At 23.4% G+C, this 26566-nt stretch overlaps 1 protein-coding gene across 9 annotated transcripts in view; it reads left to right on the top strand.

Annotated features, from left to right (window-relative positions):
* LOC122512886 (hemicentin-1) overlaps nucleotides 1–26566 on the top strand; it is a 349783-nt gene that overhangs the window by 217819 nt on the left and 105398 nt on the right. For all 9 annotated transcript variants that reach the window (XM_043629017.1, XM_043629012.1, XM_043629010.1 and 6 more), the window contains exons 4-5: nucleotides 9862–10032; nucleotides 12332–12496. In XM_043629017.1, the coding sequence (XP_043484952.1) occupies nucleotides 9862–10032; nucleotides 12332–12496 (336 nt within the window). The remainder of the gene's footprint in view (nucleotides 1–9861; nucleotides 10033–12331; nucleotides 12497–26566) is intronic.

Here is a 26566-nt window from a genome sequence, read left to right as displayed (position 1 = left end):
CTCTATTCACTCTATGTCTCTTTCTTTCTCTATCTGGTTCTCATTTTATTTCTCCATTTTATAAAACTTTCTACAGTTCTGAGATGTATATCAAACTGAATTTTTCAGTAGATACCTTTCTACAAGAACCATTCCTTAATGGATTCTTCAATCAAAAATCTTTCTTTTTTTCACCTCCCTTAATGAAAAATAAAGTGAAACGAAAATGTAAACATTTCATGTGTATTTTTATCTTTATACTCGCCACTGAGTAAAGGAAAATCTCTTAAACCTTTTATCTTTAAAGGGATTTTTTTTTCTTTGACATTATCTGTGGACTATTAAACCCACCTTTGGGAGGGGGAAGTTTTTTTTGGTACAATTTCAAAAAGATTGATTCTCAAAGGGAATTTATTTCATTTATTAATCAGGGGAAGAATTTTTCTACTTTTTTCTTCTTTTCATTGATTCAGGGCACGAACCAGTGAAAGTATTTTAAGATACGGACTTTACGGACCAAAATTTAAAAATTACTGACCAATTCAATCAATTATTTAAAATAATTAAAATTAAAAAAATTATCTAAAAGCAATTGAATTATTATTCAAAATTTCTACTGAAATTCATTTTTAAATCAATTTTTTTTAGAAAATTCAAGGAGAATTCAATTATTTAAATGCAAAAATAAATAATTGAATGTTTCTGAAAATTCAATTCTCATAAAGAATTTTATCAACAAATTTGTAAATAATTAAATTCTTGCGAGGAATTTTAGTAAATTTTTTTAAATAATTACATTTTTCGAGAAATTTAATTAAAATTGCATTAAAAATAATTAAAATCCTTCGATGAGTTTTATTATTTGCAAAAAAAGTTAAATCCATAAGAAGAATTTCATTATTTTTGAATAATATTTAATTTTTGCAAAAAAATATTATAACTGTTGAAAATAATTATGAATTTCTGCAATAATTTGTAACTTTTCCAAAATTAAAATGTTTTTTCGTGTTTTTTACTAAAATTCTTCTATAAATGCATTATTTTTAATAATTTTTGAAAACGTTTTTGGAGAATTTTCAAATTCATTTGTTTAGAATTTAATTTTACAAAAATTTCAATTATTTATAAATTCTTTAATATTAAATAAATATTAGAAAATAAAAACTTGAAATAATTTCTCGAGAAAATTAATTCCACAGAATTGTTATTAAACATATAAAAAAATTCAGATTTTCACGGATTTTAATTTAAAACATTCTCAAAATTCAATTATTTATTTTTAAAAATTTAAGCGTTAGTGCTTTTATTATTTAATTATATTTATATTCTAAAATTTTAGCTGAAATCCATTTTGAAATCAAATTTTATTAGAAAATTCTACAAGGATTTAATTATTTTAATACAAAAAAAAATATTTTATTATATTGAATGCTTCTTAACATTAAATTTTCATTAAGAATTTTATCAACAAATTTTTAAAAATAATTGAATTTCGAAGAAAAATATTACTATTTATAAAGATAATTGAAATTTTGACGAGAATTTTTGTAAATTTTTTAACATAATTGAATTTCTGCGAAGAATTATATTATTTTTGAAAATAATTAAATTCTTGAGACGACTTTTATTACAATTTCTATTTAAATAATTGAATTGTTTTGTAAAATTTTATTGAAATAGTAGACATTGAAAATAATTGAATTTTGACGAATTTTTTGAATTAATTAAATTTCTATGAAGAAGATTATTAAAATTATTTTGAAAAAATTGAATTGTTAGAAAGAATTTCATTAAATTTTTTGAAAATAATTTATTTTTTTGAAGAAATTTAAATTAAAAAAATTAAATTAATTAATTAAATTAAATTTAATTTAATTTAAATTTAAATTAAAGCTGTATTTAAAATAATACTTAAATTTTAATAAACAAATTGTAGCAAAGGTATTTAAAATAATTGAATTTCTGTGATAAATTTTAATATAATTTTTAAGAATAATTACATTTTTCGAGGAATTCGATTCAAATTGTATTAAAAATAATTAAAATTATGCAATGAGTTTTATTATTTACAAAAATAATGGAATCCCAGTTAAAATTTTATTATTTACGAAAATAATTGAATGATTGCAAAGAAATTTATAAAAAATTTGTAAATAATTGAATTTCAGTGAAAATTTTATTATTTTATGAAAATAAATAATTAAAGGTTTGCGTACAATTTTATTACATTTTTTTTAAATAATTGAATTCTTTTGGAAAATTTTATTAAAATAGTAGATAATAAAAATCATTGAATTGAGGAAAAGTTTTAAAAATAATTGAAATTTTCTCAAGAATTTTATTAAAAGTATTTAAAATAATTGAATTTTCGAGAGGAATTGAATTATTTCTAAAGATAATTGAAATGTTGACGAGAATATTTAAAAATTTTTTAAACTCAGTAAAATTTTTTGCAATTTGTGAATTTTCTCTTGTAATCTAGAAAAAATTAATTTAATTCACTTTTGGTTGGGATAAATTTTGGCTTAATTTAAAATTTGGGAATAAATGATTTTTAATGCTTCTGTAATGCTTTAATCGACTTGAAGTAACGATTTGCATTTTCGCTCTTGTTCCTGAAGAGAGTTAGTGAAACTGAATTTCATTTGGCGTGCGCGCGCGTGGATTACCGCTTTCCCAGTGTTCGGTCAAATGGTTATTCCATGGAGAATGATTTATTGGTTTTCATCCATCCGTCCCATTACCTCACCGGATTGCCGGCCTGCTCTCGTATAGGCCTTCTACACGCATTGCAACTCGCGAATGCATTTCCTGCATTGTATTTCCGATTCGCATAGCCTTCGTGCGTTATTCACGTAAATTTATATATCGTTAATTCAAAGCACGAATCTCAATGTTCAACATTGATTCTAAATTATAAATATATGTACACACATATATAGTATAGTAAAATGCCATTAAATGCCTCGCAATTCTCTCGTAGATTCAATTTTAGTAAAAATGATACGAAATTTGAATGTGAAATTTAATTTTCTTTAATTTAGCAGATTTTTTATTTTTTTTAAATTGAGTTTATAGACATTTTTTTTAGAGATTTAGATATGTATGCGAAATTTCAGGACTGACAATTGGTTAAAAATAGCCTATTTCAGTGAATTTTTAAACTAAACTCGAATTTGAATTTTAGAAGAATATTAAAGCAAAATTTTACAATGACTTTTAATAATTAAAAAATTAAAATAATAATTTAATGCTCATGGTTGATAATAGGCTAAATAATGGATCAAATTTCATCGACATTATTAGTCCAAGGCAGCGAATTATAAAACAAAAATCAATTTTAAATATTCAGTGTTGCCACAAAATTTTAATTTATGAAAATAATTGAATTCTTGTAACGAATTTAATTAAATTTTTTTTAAAGAATTGAATTCCTGTGAAGAATTTTATTAATTTTTAAGAATAATTTTATATTATTTATTTGATAATTGAAATTTTGCCGAGGATTTTAAAACATTTTTGAACATAATTGAATTTATGCGAAGAACTTCATCACTTTTGAAAATAATTGAATTTCTGTAATCAGTTGTTCTTAAAATTTCTATTTAAATTCATTAAAAATTTCTTACAAATTCTAAAAATTAAATTTTTCAGGCCGACAAGTAGCTAAATATTTGAATAAATTCCTCCGCCATTATTTTTCCAAGTTAGAAAATTTTAATCCAAGCTCGAATTTAAATATATTGAATTAAAATTGAAATAAAATTTTACAGTATTTATTTTTCAATCATTTTTCTGTAGTATTCGCCTCCAAAAATAAGTATTTTAGTAATAATTTAATTGTCTGTCAGGAGATGTAAACAATTCTTTTACATGTTCAACATGACTTTTGTGAGCTTTTAATTTTTTTTTCCTTCGATTTGCAGTCGAGTAATTTCTGTTTTTTTATTGACTACTTCTATCTACATACATATAAATGCATCAAAGAGTCACAGTATAACACTGTAATACATCAAATGTCGACATAACTGTCTCAATGAAAAACTTTTCTTTGGGAATATTCCTATATATAAGTTGGAAAGAACGATCATAAAATGTTGAAGTAGGAAAATGCCAGGTAACGAGCCTGGTGCGATCAAAACTCTTCCATATCAGAAACCACATACAACGCAATGTATACCACATACGTATATATATACGTATATATATAGTTGATAAAAGAATATTTCCAATTTAAATTCTGCCGGGTACAATGTGTAAGATATAACAAAGAAGAAAAATAATGTTGCCGTCAGGGAACTATTCAAAATCATAAAGCCCACACGGTCTCATCAAGTTAGAAACATTTTCAGTTGCGAGGATAATATATTTTCTTCCTTATTTTCAAATATACAAATTGTTCTCTTGAAATTTCCTACTTGAAAATTTATAAATTGTAGTTTAATTTTTCTTTTTTTTTTTTTTTTTTGTTGATAATCAATTTTTTCTCTGAAAAGAATTTTTGTGGATTTTTTTTTAAATAGAGTTCTATTAATTAATAAAACTCAATTTATCAATTTATCCAAAAATTAATTTTTCATTTAAGTGGCAAATATTTTTCTCTCCTTGAAAATTCGTGAATTTTACTTTTTTAATTTTCTTTTGTTTGTTAAAAATCTATTTTTCCTTGACAAAAATTTTTATAGATTTTTATTAAAAATTGGGCTTTATAAAGTGATGAGTTTTCCTTGTTTAATCATTATTAGGTATTTTTAACTTATCAGTTTTCGTAGTTTGGATATTTTTCTGAAAAAAAAATTTTTTTTTTCATTTAAAAGAGAAATATTTTTAAATAAAGTTCTTATAAGTGTGAAAAACTAAAAAACTATCCACACCCTTGTTAGAGCCCCATTTCAAGTTGAATATGAAAAAAAATCCCTAACTGGAAAAAAATTGCGAATTTAAAAGTAATTTATATTAATTTATCTGTATATAAAGCGATGAATAACAATTTAATCTTGTGTGAAGGAGATAAAATTGAGTGGAACATTGAAAGAAAATAAAGGCTCCTTGAAGAGATGAAATTAAGAAAGTTGTCATCGTCAGGTTTTTACCCTGGGGATACAAAAATCCAATATCGTCAAACAGACGCCCGTAGAAATGGGTTCAACGATTTCTTATGTATCAAATGACACATAAAAAAGGATGTAGAACCCCCAAGTAATACTTACGAATAACCTGACTTTTTTCCTCTTCTCTTTTTTTTTCTTCTTGAGGGGTGAAAAGTATGTTTACATAAATCAAAACATTTGTCACTTTATAAAGAAAGAGAAAAAAAAAGATTTTTCCATTATTAGAATATTTTCGATTTTTATTTCTCTAATTAAGTGAAATGGCAAAAAATTACTCGAGATTTTTCTATTTTTAAAATAGGGTCTAAAGTTATTGTATTTATTCTTGAAATCTAATTTTACTTCAATATTTCAAAATTAATTCAATTTTAAAAGAATTGCGTTAGAATTTTTTTTTATAAATAGATGAACTTCTTCAAAGGTTTCAATTATCTTTATAAATAATATAAAATTCTCCTCCAAAATTCAATTATTTTGAAAAATTTTAATAAAATTCTTGGAAAAATTTCATTTTTTTTGGAAAACTTTCCTCATTTCAATTATTTTTAATATCTAGGGGAATGTAGTCAAGGTTGGCCTACTGTCTAGGTAGGCCACTCGCGTTTTTTTGTCAAGTTCACTAGCGCCACCTACGCGCATTTTTGTCGAAGCTTGTCTTAGTGAAACCTAACTTTTTGTTCAATTACATTTTCGGAAAATCGAAAATTGTGTTTTCTGTGACGTCGGTACAAAAAAAGCTCAAAAAAAGTTTTGTGCATAATGTGAAAAACCATTAATAAAAGATAAAAAACAAATTGAATCGTCAAGGCAAGTATGCAGAAAATTTGTGGGACTCATGGTTGAAAGGAAAACAAAGTAAAAAATCGAATCCCGAAACGTATTTCTTTTTGTTTACAACAATTCGGTAATGTTACTTACTGTCAAGGTCGGCCACTATGTGTTTAAAATGCGCAAAGTTGAGGACGAGCTACTTCATTTGCAAAAACTGCAATTCTGTATAACTCATAATATAATTGATCATCTTATTAATATTTTTATTTAATTTTATTAATATTTTAGTGCAAAACTTTTTTTTATTTATATTTATTTTTTTATATTGTTTATTGTTATTATTTTGTTATTTCATTAAGTTACAAACTGTAAACAATAAAGAATCAATTTTCCGTAACTCCAAACATGTTATTTTATTTTTTAACGATTAATGCCCTTTGAATTTTAAACATGGCCGACCTTGACTGTAATGGCCAACCTGGACTACAAATTTTTTTTTTTTTAAATCTTTATAACTTTTTCATTTTTAAACCTGTCAATTTACTTTGTACAGAAAAAATGTTCCTATTAAACAGGACTTTCCAACCATATACTTCAATTGTCCAAATTCATTTTTAAAAAAAAGTTATAAACAAAAGTCAAAAAGGTGGCCGACCTAGACTATGTTCCCCTACTATTTTAATAAAAAATTTCCAAAAGCATTCTATTATTTAAACAAAATTTTAATATAAATTTAACAGGAATTCAATTACTTACCAATTTTTTATAAATTTCTTCGCACCAATTTAATTATTTTTACATTTTGAGTTAAGTTTCTCCAAAGAATTCAAATATATTCAGAGAATTAAAAGAATAGTTCTGAGAAATTCAATTATTTCGCAAAATTTAAATAAAATTATTTTACAAAATTTTGACAAAATTCTTTACAAGATTTAGTTGATAAAATTTGCAATTTTAATAAAATTAATTATTTTCATAAATAATAAAATTTTTCTTCAGAATTCAATTATTTTCACAAATAAAATTCTTCACAGGAATTCAATTCTTTAAAAAAAATTAATAAAATTCGTTGCAAAAATTCAATTATTTTCATAAATAACAAAACTTATCGTAGAATTTCAATTTTAAATGAATTTAATCAGAAATTAAATTATTTTCCTAAATTTTTTTATAAAATTATACGCAAACATTTTGTTATTTTTATAAATATTAAAAATCATCTCATTGTCAGACTTCAATTATTTTTAATACAATTTTAATGGAATTCCTCGAAAAATGTAATTTTTTCTTAAAAATTATATTAAAATTTATCGCAGAAGTTCAATTAATTTAAAAACCTTTGCTACAATTTGTTTATTAGAATTTAAGTATTATTTTCAATACCTAAAGTTTGAATTAAATTTTTTCAAAAAATTAAATTATTTTCAAAAAATTTAATAAAATTCTTTGTAACAATTCAATTTTTTTCAAAATAATTTTAATAAAATTCTTCATAGAAATTTAATTAATTTCAGAAATTTGTCAAAATGCAATTATTTTCAATGTCTACTATATGAATAAAATTTTACAAAAGAATTCAATTATTGAAAAAGAAATTTTAATAAAATTTATCTCAAGAATTCAATTATTTTCAAAAATAATATAATTCTTCGCAGAAATTCAATTATGTTGAAAAATTTACAAAAGTTCCCGTCAAAATTTCAATTATCTTTATAAATAATAAAATTTTTCTCCAAAATTCAATTATTTTTAAAAATTTTAATAAAATTCTTGTCAGAATTTCAATTATTTTTAATACCATTTTCATCAAATTTCTCGAAAAATAATATTATTCTGAAAAATTTTATTAAAATTTGTCAAGAGAATTTAATTATTTAAAATTTTGTTAATAAAATTCTTTATGAAAATCCAATTTTAAGAAACATTCAATATAATAAAATATTTTTGTATTTTTAAATAATTGAATTCTCGTAGAATTTTCTAATAAATATTGATTTAAAAATGTATTTCAGTTATAACTTTAGATAATAATTGAATATTAAAAGCTTGAATTTTGAGAAATAATTGCAATTTCAAAAAGTTTCAATAATTAAAATCTTTGACAATTTGAATTTTTCATACTTTTAAATTTTAATTAAGAATTCTGTAGAACTAATTTTTTTACAAAAAGTTTAGTGGAATTTTTTTTAATTATTTGAAGTTTTGAATTTTTAATATATTTATAATTATTGAAGAATGTCAGAGTAATCGAAATTTCGTGAAATTAAATTGTAAACAAAATGATTTGAAAACTCTGAAAGAACTTTTTAAGAAATTATTAAAAAACAATTTGAGTTGAAAATTCTAGTAATGAATAATCGAAATGATGAAAATAATTTTTGCCGAATGTTACATTAACAAATTAGCAAGTTTTAATTATTATATAAAAGATGAAGAAAGCGATGACTCCGAGTCGAAGAATCGGAGTAATCGGTATTTTCATCTTTTATAATAATATTCTTAAAATAAAATTTATTTTATGAATAATAATAATAATTATTTATTTATTTATTTGGTTAGTATCAACTGACTTCTAATATAGAAATTAAATTTTACGAAAAAAATTGTGTTAAATATTTACTTTCGCATTATAATTTGCATAAAATTTTGCAAAAAAAAACTATAAATTTTTTATTTTTACGAATTTATTCTAAAAATAATTAATTTTTGTAAAAAAAAGAGAGGAATGTCATTGTGTATTAATGTGCGAAAGGAATGTGAAAATAATGTCTTCGAAGGAGTTGGAAAATTTGAGAAATTTTTAACCTTCTGAAGGTAACGACGCTCTTGAGTTGGACTCGTCGTTTAATATTCAACGACTTAAGATTTAATATTCAGTAACCTGACCTACATTGACCCTCTCCCCAAAAGTCCTGAGGGTGCAACATACCACGTGCATCACTCTCACATATACACTAACACATTCATATTATATTCTTTCACAAGAATGTCCCTGAAAAGAAGTAACTTTTAGAAAGGGAGGACCATTTATTAAACAGTTTATTCATACATATATAGAAGACTTTATTTTTTACCTTGAGAAAATAAGGTATTTTTATTCTTTTCAAAAACATTTTTCTCATCTTTTTTTCAACTTGAGAAAACAATAGATTTTTGCCCTTCTCTTTATCTTTGGAGGGGGAGAAAAAAGTGAAAAGAAAAAAGATAAATAGAAAAAATGATTTCTAATTAAATGCTCAAATTAATCTTTATTTCTATAATGAAAAAAAAATAGAATTGTACAAAAAAGGACAATTTCTTTGCAAACGATTTATTTATTTATTTATTTACTTTTTTTTATTCAAATTACTTAATTTACAATTTACCTTTTTTTTGACAATTATATGACAAACACGGTCAAAGTTCGACAAAAATACTTTTTCAGGAAACAAAAATTCTTTTTCGATAAAATCCTCTTTTTTTCGTTTATCCATGCAACAGATTTTGGCATTTTTTTACCCCTTTTTTTCAACATTAGTACGTGTCGAGTTTTGAAAGCTTTTTTTCCTCTTTTTTTTTAGAAAGCTCGATTGCAGAACTTTTCAATTTTCCCTCTTCAATTTTCACTTCCTTGTTTTCCTTTATCCGTGAAGGTTCTTTTGTTTCTTTATTTTCGTCCAATTTATTTTATTTTCACTTTTTTTCCGTGCTTTTTTTAGAAATAAAAATCTAAAGCTCTTGTTACAGAATGTAATTTCAATTGTAATAAATAGTTATTGTCGATAATTGTAAGAAAAAATCTATATAGGAAAAAAAATTTTATACAGCTCTCAAAAATTTTTGAAGAGAATTAAAAATTTTTATATGATAAAAGAATTGAAAAATATGAAAAAGAATATAAATATTTTTTATATAGGGGAAATTTGTATTTTTTTTCATAGAATTTTAATTTAATATTTGACCATGACAACATGAAATGAAAATATTTTCTATAATATTTGTTTTTCTATTTTTGTTTCAGTTCAACCAGTGTACGTTCGTGTTATCGACGAAGATACAAAAGCAACTCTCGAAACAGGAAAAGTCTTGGGACCAATAAACGATGGTACCAAGATTTCCTTGAGGTGCGAGAGTAGTGAAGGTCGTCCCGTTCCAATCGTTGAATGGTACAACGGCGATAAGCTTCTTGAATGTAAGTTTTTCTTTTTTATTTTTACTTCCTTTTTTTCTTATTATTATTTTTTTTTTGAATTTTCATTTTGTTTCAAATGTAAACCATCTCGATTTTTCAATCGACCTTAAAAGCGTCTTTTCCTCTATATCTATGAAATTGACTTTTAAAAATTCATTATTTCGATTTTCACACTTTCATCGTAAGGAGAAAACGTAAACTGAATTAAATTTTGTTATTTTGATACATATGGGAGGAAATATTGCCTCACTATTTGAGGAAACATTGGAAAAATTGTATTTTGTATAAAGAAGAAAAATAAAAATGCAAAAAATACAAAATAAAGTATGAACTTTATTTTGTATTTTTTGCATTTTCGTTTTTCTTTTTTTCCATTTCTTTACTTTTTTTTATTTATTTGTTTTGTATTTTATTTATCTACTAGCAAATGATACGTGCGCTATCACGCGAAACGTGATATTCAGTTTATTATTGTTATGCAATTACAAAATTTTTTATTTTATAATAAAAATTTTTAAATAATTTCATAATCAAAATTTAAATAATCCACTTAAGAATTCAATTATCTTCGAAAATTTTAATAAATCCTTCGAAACAATTCAATTATTTTTATAAATTGTAAAGCTCTTTCGAGAAATTCAATTCTTTTCAAAACAATTTTAATTGAATTCCTCGTCAGAATTAAAATATTTTCAAATATTTCCATAAATTCAATTATTTCCTAAAATTTTAATAAATTCTTCGAAACAATTCAACTATTTTTATAAATACTAAAATTCTTTGTAGGAATTAAATTGTTTTTAATCGAATTTAAATAAAATTACACGAAATAATTTAATTATTTTCAAAAATTTCCATAAAATTCAATTTCAACAAGAATTTAAAATTTTCTAAAAATCATTCAGTTATTCTCAATATATTTTAAAAAAATTCTACATGGAAATTAAATTACTTTTAATACAATTTTTAAATTAAAAATACAATTAAAATACAATTATTTTGAATATGCTTAATTTTAATAACATTCTTTACAGAAATTCAATTATTTTCGAATCAACTTTAATTGAATTTTTCGAAATAATTTAATTATTTTCAAATATTTCTATAAAATTTTCAAAACAATTCAACAATTTAAAAGTTTAATAAATTCCTCGAAACATGTTTATTATTTTTATAAATTTTAAAATCCTTTGCACAAATTCAATTCTTTTCAAAATAATTTTAATATAATTCCTCGAAATAATTTAATTATTTTCAAATATTTACATAAAATTCATTTATTTTCTAAAATGTTAATAAATTCTTTGGAACAATTCAATTAATTTTATAAATAGTAAAATTCTTCGCAAGAATTAAATTGTTTTTATAAATAATAAAATTTTTCTTAAGAATTTAATTATTCTCAATATAAAATTTTAATTAAATTCAATTGCTTTCAAAATTTTAAATTAAAATTAATAAACAAACTTCATTATTTAAAAAAATTGAAAGCAATTCTTCAAAAGAAATTAATTAGGATTTTTAAAAATTTTAATAAAATTCATCACGAAAATTCAATTATTTTCATAAATAAAAAAATTCTTCGAAGAAATTCAATTATTCTCTTCAAATTTTTTGATAAAATTCTTTGCAAGAATTCAATGATTTTCAATACATTAATTTTAAAATTGATAATATTTAAAAAGAAATTTTTTTATAAAGTTAGGAAACAAAAAAGCATTTTATTTATTTTTGTAGTATTTTATAAATTATTATTTTTCAAGCAATATTGCAGCAATGTTAGGGCAGTATTATTTTAATATTTCGTGCAATATTATTTTTCTATTTCGTGCAACTTTTTATTTTTTGTATTTAATTTTTAGAAGGTAATTTTTTATTTATTTTTATTATTCAATTATATTTTTAGCAATATTGCAGCAATGTTTAAGCAATATTATCTTAATATTTCCGTGCAATATTACTCCAACGTTGCCATGCAATAGTGCCCCAAATTCGCCTATGTTAATTTATTGAAACTAAAAATTAAAAATAATTGAAAAAATAAATGAAAATTGAAAAAAGAAAAGCATTTAAGTTTTTTTTTTTTGCAAAGCATTTTTTATTGCAATATTGCGGCGCAATATTCCGAACCTAGCGGAGCAATATGGAGCCAATAATTATTTCAGTGAATTTTTTAAATTTATTTTTCTTCTTTTTTTTTGAGATAATTTGATTTTGAGGTTAATCAATATTATCAGTGATCCTCTGTCAGATATTGAGCGGGCAATTTCCTGAAAATTATTTTTTACTTTTATTGCAGCGGAAAGCACGTCGCAAGTTGAAGAAAATGGAATCGGCACCGGAAGCAGCCTGTTGAATCTGCAGGTTACACGCAGTGAATTAGGCGCTAACCTTACTTGCAAGATCAGCAGCAGTCTTACTCTTGCTGAGCCTCTCACAATTGACATCAGATTAGACGTTCACGGTGAGTACTTTTCTGATATTTTCTCTTCCCCGGAAATTTCTATGCGACAAAAATTCTGATCATGTTGAAAATAATATTGAAAATTAATTTTCAAAAAGAATTTTCAATAATTATTTCAAAAATATTTTTAAATAATCAATTTAAGAGTATTAGGTAATTTAAAAGTGAGACAAATTTATTTGCGTTTTTTGATTTTAATCATTTTTATTACTATTAATAGTGATTAAAATTAATTAAAAATGGAAATTTGTAAAAATGTTTTATTTAAAATTTTAAACCAAATATTATTTATTTGGGTAAAATGAAAGTGTATTTATCTCAGAGTCTACTACAATATTCGTTTTTTATAAGAAAACATTTTATTTCAGAAATATTTTTTAAGAAAACAATTTTTATGTAAATCAATTAAAATTTAAAATAAATTTGAAAGTATATTAATAATTTGAAATAAATAATTTAGTCGGCTCTAATTTGGAAAAGAACATTAAAAATTAATTTTCAAAAATAATATTAGAAAATAATTATGAAAGATAATATCAGAGAATTGTTTTAGAGAGAAATTTGAAAAACAGTTTTAAAAGTATTAATCGAAAAATGGCTTTTAAAAATTAAGTTAAAATATTAATTTCACAATTTTTTTATTTGTATCGTAAGTTAAAAACTTTTATACTGTCATATTAACTGTTTTCTGTTTCATTTTTATTTTAATATATATATATATATATGCATTTTTCTTCAGTATATTCCCTCATATTAAAAAGTTTTTAGTTGAAACTTTAAGAAAAGAAAAGTTAAGTTCTCAAAAGGTAATTAATTTATTTAACTTGGAGAATGGCATGAAGTAATTACTTTTTGTCATTTTAAAAGAAAATAATAGTTCAAGATTTGCGGTGAAGATTCTCCGGACCATTATGTAGTTTTAAAGAAATTTAATTAAAACTTTATTTATCGGTCTAAAGGTACGTACGGCGTAGGTCGTTCAAATGATCGAAATATATTTTCTTAAACTGAATTTTATTTTTGTGTTTATTATAAAACTGAAGAAAACAGAAAATAGAAATTCAAATATAAAATTATTTATTTTGTATTAATTTCTTTTTTCTATTTTGGAAATTTGTTAATTTATTTGTGAAGTATTGAAAAGCAATTTCTAATACTACAAAAAATTTTTTTGAGTTCTAGAAAAATCCCATTCTTTAGATTTTCTTTTCCCAGTAAATTTTAAGGATACTTGCAAAAAAAAAAAATTGTCAGCAAAAATTGAACGTTACTTTATTTCAAACAGAATTCTATATACATATACATAAAAGGGGAAATGAAATTTCAAGTTTCACAAAGAATTCATGTTATCAAACTGTTAAATTTGAATAATCCAATTTTCATAAAATCAAGGTAAAAATTTCGATTGGAAAATATTTTACACTTTAGATTGCGTAAAGATTTTATAAAAGATGAAAGAAGGGGAATTTTTTTTTCTTTTATAATGTACACATGAAGGAAATTTGTCAAAAATTTTCAAATTTTAATTAAGTCGAAATTCATTAAGAAGAAAATTTTCGAAATATTAATTTATAATTAGAATATAATTGATTGATTTAGATCTAAATGAATATTTTTTTAAATGAATATTGGACTGAATAAAAATTCCTCTAAATAACAAAACTTCAAAAAAACTAATAAATCGGTTAATTTAAAATTCGGTTTAATTAAAATTCGACTACATTAAAATTTACCTATTTAAAATTTACCCTAGTGAACTTTGAGAACTAGAAGAAAAATTAAAACAAAAGAAAATTTCATCAGATGTAAAATTAAATGACAATAATTCGTCTATTTAAATCATAATAAGTAGTGCAAAGTAGAGAAATGAAATAAAAATCAATTTTTCCAATTTCTGCAATAATCCAATGCACTAAATCCATGAAAGAAATTAAAATTTCACGAGGAGTTACAGATATTTCAGTTATTTTAGAAATATTGTTGTAATGAACTGAAATTAGAATCTATCGAATTTCGCAGATGAAGTAGAAGACAATTTTTCTTTATTAATTTTCTGTCATTATTTAAAAAGTGAGAAATAATTATCCAATTTTCATCAATTCAAATTAATGAATTATTAAAGTTTCAGTAGTGTTTAAATTTGACATTTTGTAATAATTAAAATTCATCTTGATTAATTGGAAAATGTAATTAAAAATTTATATTTTATAAAGTTTTCATGAATTAAATCCAAGGACGATTGAACTTTGCATTACTTAAATTTTAAATGGTTCTAAATCAAGAACTATTTCGATTTGAATTGATTTAAAATTAATTGAAATTAAAATTAATTGAAATTTTGATTTTATTTATAAATTATTAAAATTTACTTCCTATTTGTTATATGATCAAGTATAATTGAGTTTGATCAAAAGTAGAATACTTAAAATTTTTAATATTAAAAACTCAGGATTAATAAAATTGAAAGTCAATTAAAATTTCAATCGATAAATATTTTAGAGGACAAAGTGAAATACAACAAAATACAATTTAAATCATATTATTATTATTATTAAATTACATAAGAGACGTTTAGTAAAATAATATTTTTATTGTAAAATTTTATTCAAAGAATTTCGAATGTAATTTTCAATAGTAAATTTTTCATTTTTCAGTAGTAAAAATCCCTTGTAGTCAGACTGAAATTTTCTTTATTTATTAAATTTAGTTTTTTGTAATCAAAGTCTTTTTTAGTTAAACAAGATTTTTCAATTATTCATTAAATACAGATTTCAGTAGTAAAGGATAGTTTTAGTCAGACTCAGGTCAGCTTTATTGTAAGTAGTGAAAGTGGTTTTTTTTTGCAAACAAGATTTTATTAATATTTTAAGTAGTAAAAATCAGATGTAGTCAGACGCAGGTCAGTTTCGTAATCTGTAAATTTTTATTTTAATCAGACAAAATTTTGTTTATTTATTGAAATTAATCTTTTAGTAGTAAAAATCTGTTATAGTCAGACTGAAATGTTTAGTTTTATTTAAACTCATATTTCAGTAGTAAAAGTGAATTTTAGACAAGCAAGATTATTATTATTGTATGACTATAGAATTTAGTAGTAAATTTCAGTTCTAGTAAGACTAAATTTAGTTTTCAGTAGTCAAAATCAGTTTTAGTTGAACAAAATTTATTTAAATAATTCATTCATTACATTTTAGTAGTATAAAATTAGTTGTAGTCTAAGAATTGTACTTAGTAGTAAATTTAAATTCTTGTCAGACGAAATTTCGTTTTATTTGTTAAAATTTACTTTTCAGTAGTAAAAATCTACTCTAGTCAGACTAAAATGTTCATTTTTATTTGAATTCTTATTTAATTAGTATAAGTCATTTTTAGACAAGCAACATTATTATTATTCTTTGACTATAGTTTTTAGTAGTAAAACTCAGTTCTAGTAAATGTCAGGACACTTTTGAAATCAGTAGTAAATTTTTGTTTTCGTTAGACAAATTTTTTTTTATTTATGAAAATTCACTTTTCAGTAGTAAACGTAATGTTTAGACGAGCAAAATTGTTATTATTCATTTACTATAGTTTTCAGTAGTAAAAGTCAGTTCTAGTCAAAAACAGGTCAGTTTCGTAATTAGTAGTAAATTTTTATGTTAGTCAGACAAAAATATTTTTATTTATTAAAATTCACTTTTCAGTAGTAAAAGTAATCTTTAGACGAGCAAAATTCTTATTATTATTCGTTGACTATAGTTTTCAGTAGTAAAAGTCAGTTCTGGTGAGACACACGTCAGTTTTGTTATCAGTAGTAAATTTTTATTTTAGTCAGACAAATTTTTTTTTTATTTATTAAAAGAGGCCTCTATTTAAATTTACCTTTTAGTTGTAAAAATCATTTGTAGTCAGACTGAACTGTTCAGTTTTATTTTAAACTTATATTTCATCAATAAAAGTCCTTTTTAGGCAAGCAAGATTATTATTCTTTGACAATAGTTTTTAGTAGTAAAATTCATTTCTGGTCAGACTCAGGTAACTTTTGCGAAAATTATATCGAAATGCCACCAAATAATTACTGAATAAGAAATGAAAAAAAAATTGTTAAGTAAATTATGCGCGACAAGAAGTTAATAAAATTTAATGAGGCAATAAAATATGTATACATCATTTTGAAATAATTTGCATGAATTAATAATTCGTTGTTTCTAAAGGATTATTTTCTGCTCAAGTTGTGTATTAAATATTTACACATGTAATAACCAAAATGTGTACTTGTAATTTTGATTTGTCTAAAAGTTTTCGTTGAATGATAAAACAGAGTTGAGTGCGCATACTTATGTGAAATTCAAGACACTTGTAATTACGTCTGAATGTTAGAGCTATGCAGCATAGATAGCAGGCAATTTCGGAGTGTTTACCTAGCACGCGTACTACTCACTCTCTCTCTCTCTCTTACTCTCCCTCATAGGATGGTGTTAATTAAATAAGTTTGTTCTCTTATCCATGTGCTTAGCTTTTAGTGCTCTTTACGATATATTCTCTAAATGCCTGATTTTCAGTTTCAACTGCCACCGTTTTGGGATTAAATTTTACAGTGTTTCCCCTGTTTTAATAATAGGTTTTCTGCAGCAAATCTCCTCGCAAAAGCTATTCCACAACTATACTTTTATGCTTTAGTGACAATAAAAGAAATGACTTTGGACGCAACGAGCTGTTCGAAGAAAGTCATATAGCGCCAGTTTCATATCCATAAACCAGAAAGGCAATTTATTTGCCAACTCGTGTGCGTATTTTATGCAATTTAAAGAAAAAAAAATCGATACACTTTTTCAAATTAGTTTTCTACTTATTAAATTTATTATTATTTTGATAGTAAAAGAAATTTATTATTATTTTGCAGTAAATTTTATCTAGTATATAATTGACTTAAGTAAAAAATAGAAAAAAAACTAGAAAGTTTAGTGCTCATTGTTATAGATATAAAAACTTTCTTTTTGACATTTTGTGATTACTTTTTAAAAAAAAATATAAAATAAAAATATAATATATAATATAATTTTTAAAAATAATAAAATTAAATTCTCTCAAATATAAAATTTTAATTTAAAAACCTTTCAAAATTTAATTATTTTTTAAATCTCCTGTTATAACGTATCTAATATTAAATTATCTTCTAAATTTGAACTGAAATTCGATATTAAATCAATTCTTATCAGAATTCAACGATAATTGAATTATTTAAGTACAAAAATTTTTGTAAAATTTAATTATTTTCCCTATTTCTAGTTATAATTCTTCTTCAGAAAATACAATCGTATTTAAGTACAATTTTTTAAAGTGAAAAAATAATATTTTTTGAAATATAAAATGTATTTTAAGAAAATTTGAGAAACATTCCTATATTTACAAATTTTTAAAATTATTTTCGAAAATTTAACTATTTTCAACAAATTGTAATTAAGATTTTTTAAAAACTAATTTTCTTAGAATTTCTGCATTAAATTCTTCAAAACTAATAATTTTGGTTAAACAAATATTTAAAAACTTATTGTTATTTATTTTAATTAAAATTTCAAATAATTCCAATGTAAAACCTTTTGAAATTTAATTATTTTTATAAATTACAAATGCAATTTTTCCAAAAGTCAAATATTACTTAGAATTTTTAATAAAATAATTTAAAACTTTAATAACTTTTACAGGAAAATAATATATGAATAATTTTTTAAAATAAACATTTTAATATTATTGTACTTCTAGATTGATTAAAATGTTAAAAAGATTTCAATTTAAAAACATTTTGAAATTTAACTATTTCTTAAAATTCCTGTGATAACGCTTCTAATATTCAATCATTTTGTTCAAAAATCTTTCTTACTTCAATTATTTAGTTAAATAATGTTTCTTATTTTAATTATGTATTTAATTATTTTTCAAAATTTTTACTGAAATTTTTATTTAAATCAATTCTTATTAAAATTCAACAATAAAATAATTATTTAAATTCAAAAACTTATTCAAAATTTAATTATTTTTCAAATTTTTAGCTGTAATTCTTCGCAAAATACAATAATATTAACAAACACTTTTTTTAAAGCGAGAAAATAAAATTCTTTAAAATATAAAATTTATATCAATGAAATTTAAGAAACTTTCCTATTTTTTCAATTTTTTAAAATTATTTTCAAGAATTCAACTATTTTCAAAAAATTTTAATTACGATTTTTTAAAAACCTCTTTTTTCCGAATTTCTAAAAAAAAATTTTCAAAATTCATTAATTTATTTTTAATAAATATTTAAATACATTGTTATTAATTTATCCACTGCAGGAATTAAAATATAAAAATATTTTTAATGTAAAACCTTTCGAAATTTAAATTAAATGTGAAAGAAGTTAACAATTCTTTCCTTTAATTAACTTTTGATTTTTGAAATTTAATTATTTCTAAATATTAGAACTGCAATTCTTTCAATTCTTTAAATATTTTCTAAAATTGTAATTGAAATTCTTCTTCAAATCAATTCTCAAGAAAAATTAATACATGAATTCAATTATTTGAAAATATAAATAAGTAATAAAATAATTATTTACAAAAATTGCAACTGTAACTCCACTTACGAATTTTTTTTAATTTGAGAAAGAAAATTCATAGATTTTCAATAATTTGATATTTTTTAATACTTTGGAGAAAATTTCCTTAGTATTTCCTTGTCCCGTAAAAATCTTGTTATTGTCAAAATTCTGAAGGAATTAATTTTTCTAAAACACTAAAAACTCCATTTACAAATTATTTGTCAAACTTTTTACACGACAATTGATCTGTAAAACAATTTGAAATCAAAAATAAATATTAAATAAATATTTACTTAAAAATCTTGAATATAAAATCACTAAATTTTATTCTCCGGAATTTACGTATTTTATTAATTGTTAGAAATTCTCTGAAAAGATTCTTTTTTTAATTATCCAATTTTCTCCAATCAAGAATTTAATAATCTCAGGAAAGAAAAAAATTATTTTTCCATCGTTTATTTGATGATTTCTTTTCTTTTATCCACTGAAAGAATTCAATATTGTTTATTAGTTTCAAAGTCTTTGACAATTAAATCAGTGTGCAATTATACTGCTTACATGACTTTATTGTTTGATCCTTCACCTCTTGGGAAAACAGTGCCGTGACAGAAGTTTTGCTTTGAACCCTCATCCGAAAGTGCTGAATAATGTTTCATTAGCATAATACCACAACATGTAATTAACTTTTACTAATTAGTTATCAATTACTAATTACTGACACTAATTAGTCAATTTTTTTTTCTCTTTAATTTTCTCTCTGCATAATTTTCTATATTTACAATTTGTAACCTTTTTATTTTCCAATTGTACAATTTTTATTTTTCTAATTTTCTATCTATATAATTTTTTTTTTTAAAGCTCATTTTCTCTTGCATAAAGAAAACATTGTTTTTACTTTTAAATTGAAAATTTAATATCAAAGATTGTGTGAAAAGAGAAAGAAAGAGGGGGGAGAGGAGGGATTCTTATAGGAATATCAGAGAGTTTAAGAAAAAGAAATGCTATTCTACAGATGGTCCCTGTTTAATGGTCCAACTTCGGTAATAACGTTTGTCTTCTGCATTCGTAAAATAGATTTCCCAAACTACGCCCCTTTAATCTTTCGTTCACTATTCAAGTATAATACGTAAAACATTTCTCGATTTTCCGTCTTGATAAATAATTGATCGAAGGAAGGAAGAAAAAAAGAAGAGAGAGAGGGAGAGAGAAAGAGACTAAATCTAAACTTTCAATTCAAAGAAAGCTGATCCTTTTGAAATAAAAACGTTGGGGGATTTTAAAATAAATGTCTATACCTGATTCACGTAGACCAATATTCCTCTTCCAATGTCATTTCAATGGGAGAAAAAGTTTTTTAACCCCTTCGCAGTCCAGTTGAAAATCGCTTGTGGTCCAAAAACGGTCCGAAAAAAAAGTTTACAAAAAAATATGATTTAATCATATATAAGGTTTTTGGGGTCGCTGAATTCGAATTTGAGGTTAGTTTTTGAAAATTCAAAATGGCGGATCCAATATGGCGACCAAATATGGTGGATAATTTTAAAATTAAAGCGTTTTAAGGGAAATTCATTTCTCGGAGGTTTTCGAGGTCGCTGAATCCAAATCTGAAGTCAGATTTAAAAAATTCAAAATGGCGGACCTAAAATGGCGACTTCAAAAAAAATTTTTTTTTCAGATTCCCTTAAAACTCGTTACTCGGGGGTTTTCGGGGTCTCTGATTACAAATATGATGTCAGATTTTCAAAATTCAAAATGGCGGATCCAATATGGCGGATGATTTCAAGATTGATGCGAAAAAAATATGAAGTTACCTCAAAAACCCCTGAGTAAACATTTTAGACAAATTTGTCAACATTCAAAAAATTTGATCGACATATTGAATCCACAATTTAGCATTTAGAAAAACGAACATCAAATTCGAATTCAGCGACCCCAAAAAACCCCAGGAACCGAATTTCGATCGAAGCGCATAAATTTTGAAATTATCTGCCATATTGGATCCGCCATTTTGAATGTTGTAAAACGAACATCAAATTCAAATTCAGCGACTCCAAAAACCCCCGAGAAACGAATTTTAATCGAATCGCATTAATCTTGAAATTATCCGCCATATTGGATCCGCCATTTTGAATTTTGAAAATCTGACATCATATTTGTAATCAGGGACCCCGAAAACCCCCGAGTAACGAGTTTCAAGCGAATTTGAAATTTTTTTATTTTTTGAAGTCGCCATTTTGGGTCCGCCATTTTGAATTTTTTAAATCTGACTTCAGATTCGGATTCAGCGACCCCAAAAATAGTAGTATGTACTTCGCTACTAAAATCAAATCATGTTTAGTATTTTTTTTTTGAGATGGCCATATATGGCCACAGACGCAAAGGTGGCACGACTTTTCGTGGCCATATATGGGCCATGGACTGTTAAGGGGTTAAACTTACTTTCTCATTACCTCTTTTATATCAAAACTTGATTGCAGTGAAACATCAGAAATACTTTTCTTTTTTTTTCCACCATCCAATAACAATTGGAGTCGGAAATCAATTTACTTTCTTTTTCTCCTAGTAATTGCAATTTTATAAAAGTCACATGATATCTTTTTTTTTAAATCTATAAAATCTTTATAAATAAATTTATATTTATTTGTTGATTGTTTTTAACTTGAGGTATTTTTGTGCAGTAGTAAAAGATATTTGCAGTCAGACGAAGGGAAGTTTTTTAATCAGTAGTAATTCTTAATTCTAGTCAGCCAAAATTTTCTATATTCGTTGAATTTTTGTTTACAGTAGTAAAATCCCTTTTTAGTCAGACTGAAACTCGTATCATTCATTGAATTTGGTATTCAGTGGAAAAAGTCAGTTATGACCAGACATTATTTTTTAAATATAGTTTTAAGCAGTTAAAGTCAGTTATAGAAAGACTGAGGTCAGTTTTTAAATCAGTAAATTTTAATTTTCGACAGACAAAATTTTCTTTATTATTTAAATTTTAGTGTTCTTTTCAATAGTAAAATTCAGCTTTTGTCACACTAAAACTTTTGTCATTAATGGGATGTAGTATTCAGTACTGAAAGTCATTGTTAGTCCAACAAGATTTTTATTATTCTTTGAATACTATTTTCAGTAGTAAAAGTTAGTTAGAGTCAGACTGAGTTTTGTTATCAATAGTTAATTTTATTTCTACTTCGACAAGGCTTTCTTTATTTATCAAATTTTTCTTTTAGTCAGTAGTAAGACCCAGTTGTAGTCAGCCTACAGTTTTCATTATTCTTTGAATTATATTATTAGTAGTAAAAGTAAAAGTCTCACTTTTGAACATACTCAGATTAGATATTTGTCAGTAGTAAATTTTAATTTTAGTCAGACAAAAATATCTTCAGTAATTAAATTTTAATTTTCAGTAGTAAAAATCAGTTACAGTCAAACTCAGATTAGTCTTGTAATTAGTAGTAAATTTTCATGTTAATTCAGTATTTAGTGGTAAAAGTTAATAGCAGTAAGACTTTATTATCTTTTGAATATTGTTTTCAGTAGTAAAAGTCAGTTATAGTCAGACTGAAAAAATATTTTATTTAATAAGGTAAAATAGTAGTAGTTTAGTGTATCATTTATAAAAAATTTAAATTCTTTGAAGTTCGTAATTAGTAGTAAATTTTAATTCTAAATAGGCAGATAAAATTTCCAATATTAACTATTTTAATTTTTAAGTAGTAAAAGTCAATTGTAGTCAGACGGAAAATTTCATTATTCTTTGAATTTAATCTTCAATAGTAAAATTCAATTTTTAATTTTTAACTTAACAAAATTTTTGATTTCTCTATATAATGTTTTCAGTAGTAAAAACTAGGTGTAGTCAGTCTCAGGTCAGTTTTGTAATTAGTAATGAATTTTCATGCTAGTGAGTAAAAATTTCCTTAAATTCATTAAACTTCTCAGTAGTAAAATCGAGTTTTAGTCAGACTAAAACTATTGTCATTGCATGAAATCTGTATTCCAGTATAGTGAAAGTCACTTTTAGTTTAATAGATTTTTTATTATCTTTTGAATATTATTTTTGGTAGTAAAATTTTTGGTATTATTAGTGAATTTTAATTCTAGTCAGACAAAATTGTTTTCAATAATTAAATTTTAGTTTTCAGTAGTGAAAACAGTTTTAGTCAGACTCAGGTTTTATTATTAATTTTAATATGAAAAAAATAAGAAAACTTTAGCATTTGATAAATTGAAATAACATTTTATTAGAATTTCTGATTAAAAATACAAAGAAGAAAATAATTAAATAATTTATAAAAACCTATTTTCTCTATTTTTTTTAAATATAAACATTCATTTTTTCTATATTCATGGAATATCTGCCCCTTTCCACTTTTTCCATTTGGAAAATAATCTTTATCAATATAATGAATAATACACTCTTCCATAAAGACTGTGATCTACTTTCAAAAATATTTTTAATCCTATTTCTCGTATCCATATTCTCTTGTCAAAGTATACATAAATGAAAAAAAAAATTTTAGTTACTTATTAACGATGAAGATAATTCTCATTAAAAATTGAAAGCTCCTGTCAAGATAAGTTGATTTAAATATTAGTCGATTTTAATCCCTTAAAATTCTAAAAAAGAAAAATATTATATAGTGAAGATAAAGTTTAATTGGTCTTTTTTTTCCATTTTCTGTAAAAATAAAAAAAAACAAAACAAATCGCACATATATTTCATTATCGACCTGCTGACATTTACGAAATGCTTTCAATTTATTTTTCACTGGTCAGATATTCTGAAAATAGGGATATACATATAACCCTTCTCAAAGGATAAAATGCATGAGCTTCATGTCAGATTTTGCTTTTCGGTTCGTTCCACAACTGTCTACTCTTGTTAAAGCACTAAATCTCCGGCTGCTTTTTGAACGCGAAAAAATATCACGAAAACTTGCGTGAATAATAGTATCGTTTTCGTTCATGTCATGCGCTACATTAAACTACATTTCGCCGTTTTATTAACCATCTGCTACAGAATGATACAGTGTATGGTTAATTTTATTTATCTCTCTTATCACTATAGTTGTCACTTATTTTCTTTTTTCCCCTCTCTTCTTTTCTATTTTGATGGAAAAAAAAATGAATAAATAAAAAATCCCTGCCAAGTTGAAGTATGAATTTCTTCCTTCTGGAGATTTTTTGTTTTTCATTTACAATAAGTTTTTTATTAAAATAATAATTCTATTCAAAGAGGAGAAAACAGACTTTTAAATTATATTTAAAGTGATTTGAAATAATTTTATTACAAATCAAGCAAAAGTAATGACTACATTAAAAAATCAATGAAAATGTTTAAATAAAAATTACTTTTGTTACTGAAAGGTGAATTCAAAGATTAATGATGAAATTTACGGTGCTTACTACAACTTACTTTTACTACTAAAATGTAAAATTTGATAAATAATAATCTTGGCTGAATAAAATGAAAATTTACGAAACTCCCTTGAGACTGACTATAACAGACTTGTACTACTGAAAACTAAATTTAAAGAAAAATAAAAATCTTTTAAAACTGACTTCAACTACTGAATACTTAATTAATTTTTCACGAAATTGATCTTATTCGTTAAATTTTAGTTTTCAGTAGTGTAAGTCTGTTATAGTCAGACTAAATTTATGTCGTTCTTTGAAATCTGTATTGAATGTTGAAAGTATCTTTCAGTCGAAAAAAATTTTGTATTATTCATTAATTATTATTTTCAGTAGTAAAAGTCAGTTAATGTCAGACTGTGGACATTTCTGTAATCTGTAAAAAAATTTAATTCCAGTCATACACAAAATTTTTATTATTAATTAAATTATAATTTTCAGTAGTGAAAATCAGTTGTAGTCAGACTGAAGTCAGTTTTGTAATTAGTAGTAAAATTTTGTTTTCATCAGACAAAATTTTTATCATTTATAAAAATTCACTTTTCAGTATAGTAAAAACCACTTGTAGTCGGACAGAAATTTTCGTTATTTAGTAAATTTAATTTTCAGTAGTCAAAGTCATTTTTAGTTAAAAAATATTGTTTTAATTAATTAATTCATTACTTTTTAGTAGTAAAAATTAGTTGTAAAAATTAGTAGTAAAATTCAGTTTTAGTCAGACTGAAACTCTGATTATTTTACTAACTCCGCATTAAATAGTGAATGTAAAAATGACCTTAACAATTAAATAATTAATTTAAGTATTAACGAAAATTGCTGTCTGACTACAACTGGTTTTTACTACTGGAAAATTTATTCAAAGAAAGATGAAAATCTTGTTTAACTAAAAATAATATCAATAAACAAGAAATATAGTCTAAAATAATATATATATATATATGCACTACATGTCCAGCTATAGTAACAATAGATAATTAAATAATAGGTGTCAAAGAATTAATGCTTTATATGTGTATATGTTTTATATATATATATACAAGTTAGAAGTTCGTTAGGAAATTGAAAGGAGATTAATTAATCCTTTGTAAGGCATGATGTAGAAAGTGGGTTCGACAAAAGCGCGTTGATCGTTAGAAAGACAAAAGCATTGGATCTCTCGTGGTTGTGAGAAAAACCCAACGTTAATGAGGAAGCGAGCCGTGAATCTAATATGAGGAAATTGCATTTGCGTTCGATCGACTCACCTCAACATTGAATCTCTCTTTCTCTCTTTCTCTCTTTCTATATATATATACATACATACAACATTCAATCCTAGCATATGCTAAAATATGACAAAAGGTCAAGTCCGCTATCTACAGCATAGCGCGAATGCTTTTCTGCGAAATATGCTGATGTATTCGTTTTCAACCATCCTCGATCTCAAAAATTCTCTCTTTCTATGTAATTCTTTCTCTCTCTTTTTTCCTATATTTCTTTCTCTCTCTCTCTCATCATTCTGTCTATATGTTTCTCTTTCTCTCCCCCACTCTATCCTTTTCTCAGTAAACGTAACTTCTCTCAAGCGTAAATCCAAACACGTCTGTCAGTTTACCCTCTCTAAGAAAAGTGTTTTGCAACACACAAATTCGCCACATCTATTCTATTTTACCTTAAAACTTTTTAGGGGTGTGAAGCACAACCTTCACGTTATTGTCGTGTAGCAAGAGTCGTCCATGAGAGAGAAAAAGATTGAAATAGAGATAAAGATAGAGATAAAAATTATTAACTATATCAATCTCTGTATTTTTCCAATTCATTTGTTTACAGTTCTGAAAATAATTAAATGTTTACGTACAATTTTATTAAATTTTTCCAAAAAAAATAATTAAATTCTTTTACAAAAATTTTATTAAAATAGTATAGATATTGAAAATCATTCAAATACGGAAAATTTTTTAAAATAATTAAAATTATGACAAGAATTTTATTGACAGTTTTGAAAATAATTGAATTTTGAAGAAGAATTTTGTTATTTATAAAGATAATTGTGATATTGATGAGAATTTAAAAAAAATTTTGAACATTATTCAATTTTGTGAGAAGAATTTTATTACTTTTGAAA

This window comes from Leptopilina heterotoma, unplaced genomic scaffold (genome assembly GCF_015476425.1).
Source record: "Leptopilina heterotoma isolate Lh14 unplaced genomic scaffold, ASM1547642v1 Lhet_13, whole genome shotgun sequence".
Classification (NCBI taxonomy): domain Eukaryota; kingdom Metazoa; phylum Arthropoda; class Insecta; order Hymenoptera; family Figitidae; genus Leptopilina; species Leptopilina heterotoma.
Note: the sequence above shows the minus strand (reverse complement) of the source record. Positions and strands in the feature narration are given on the sequence as shown.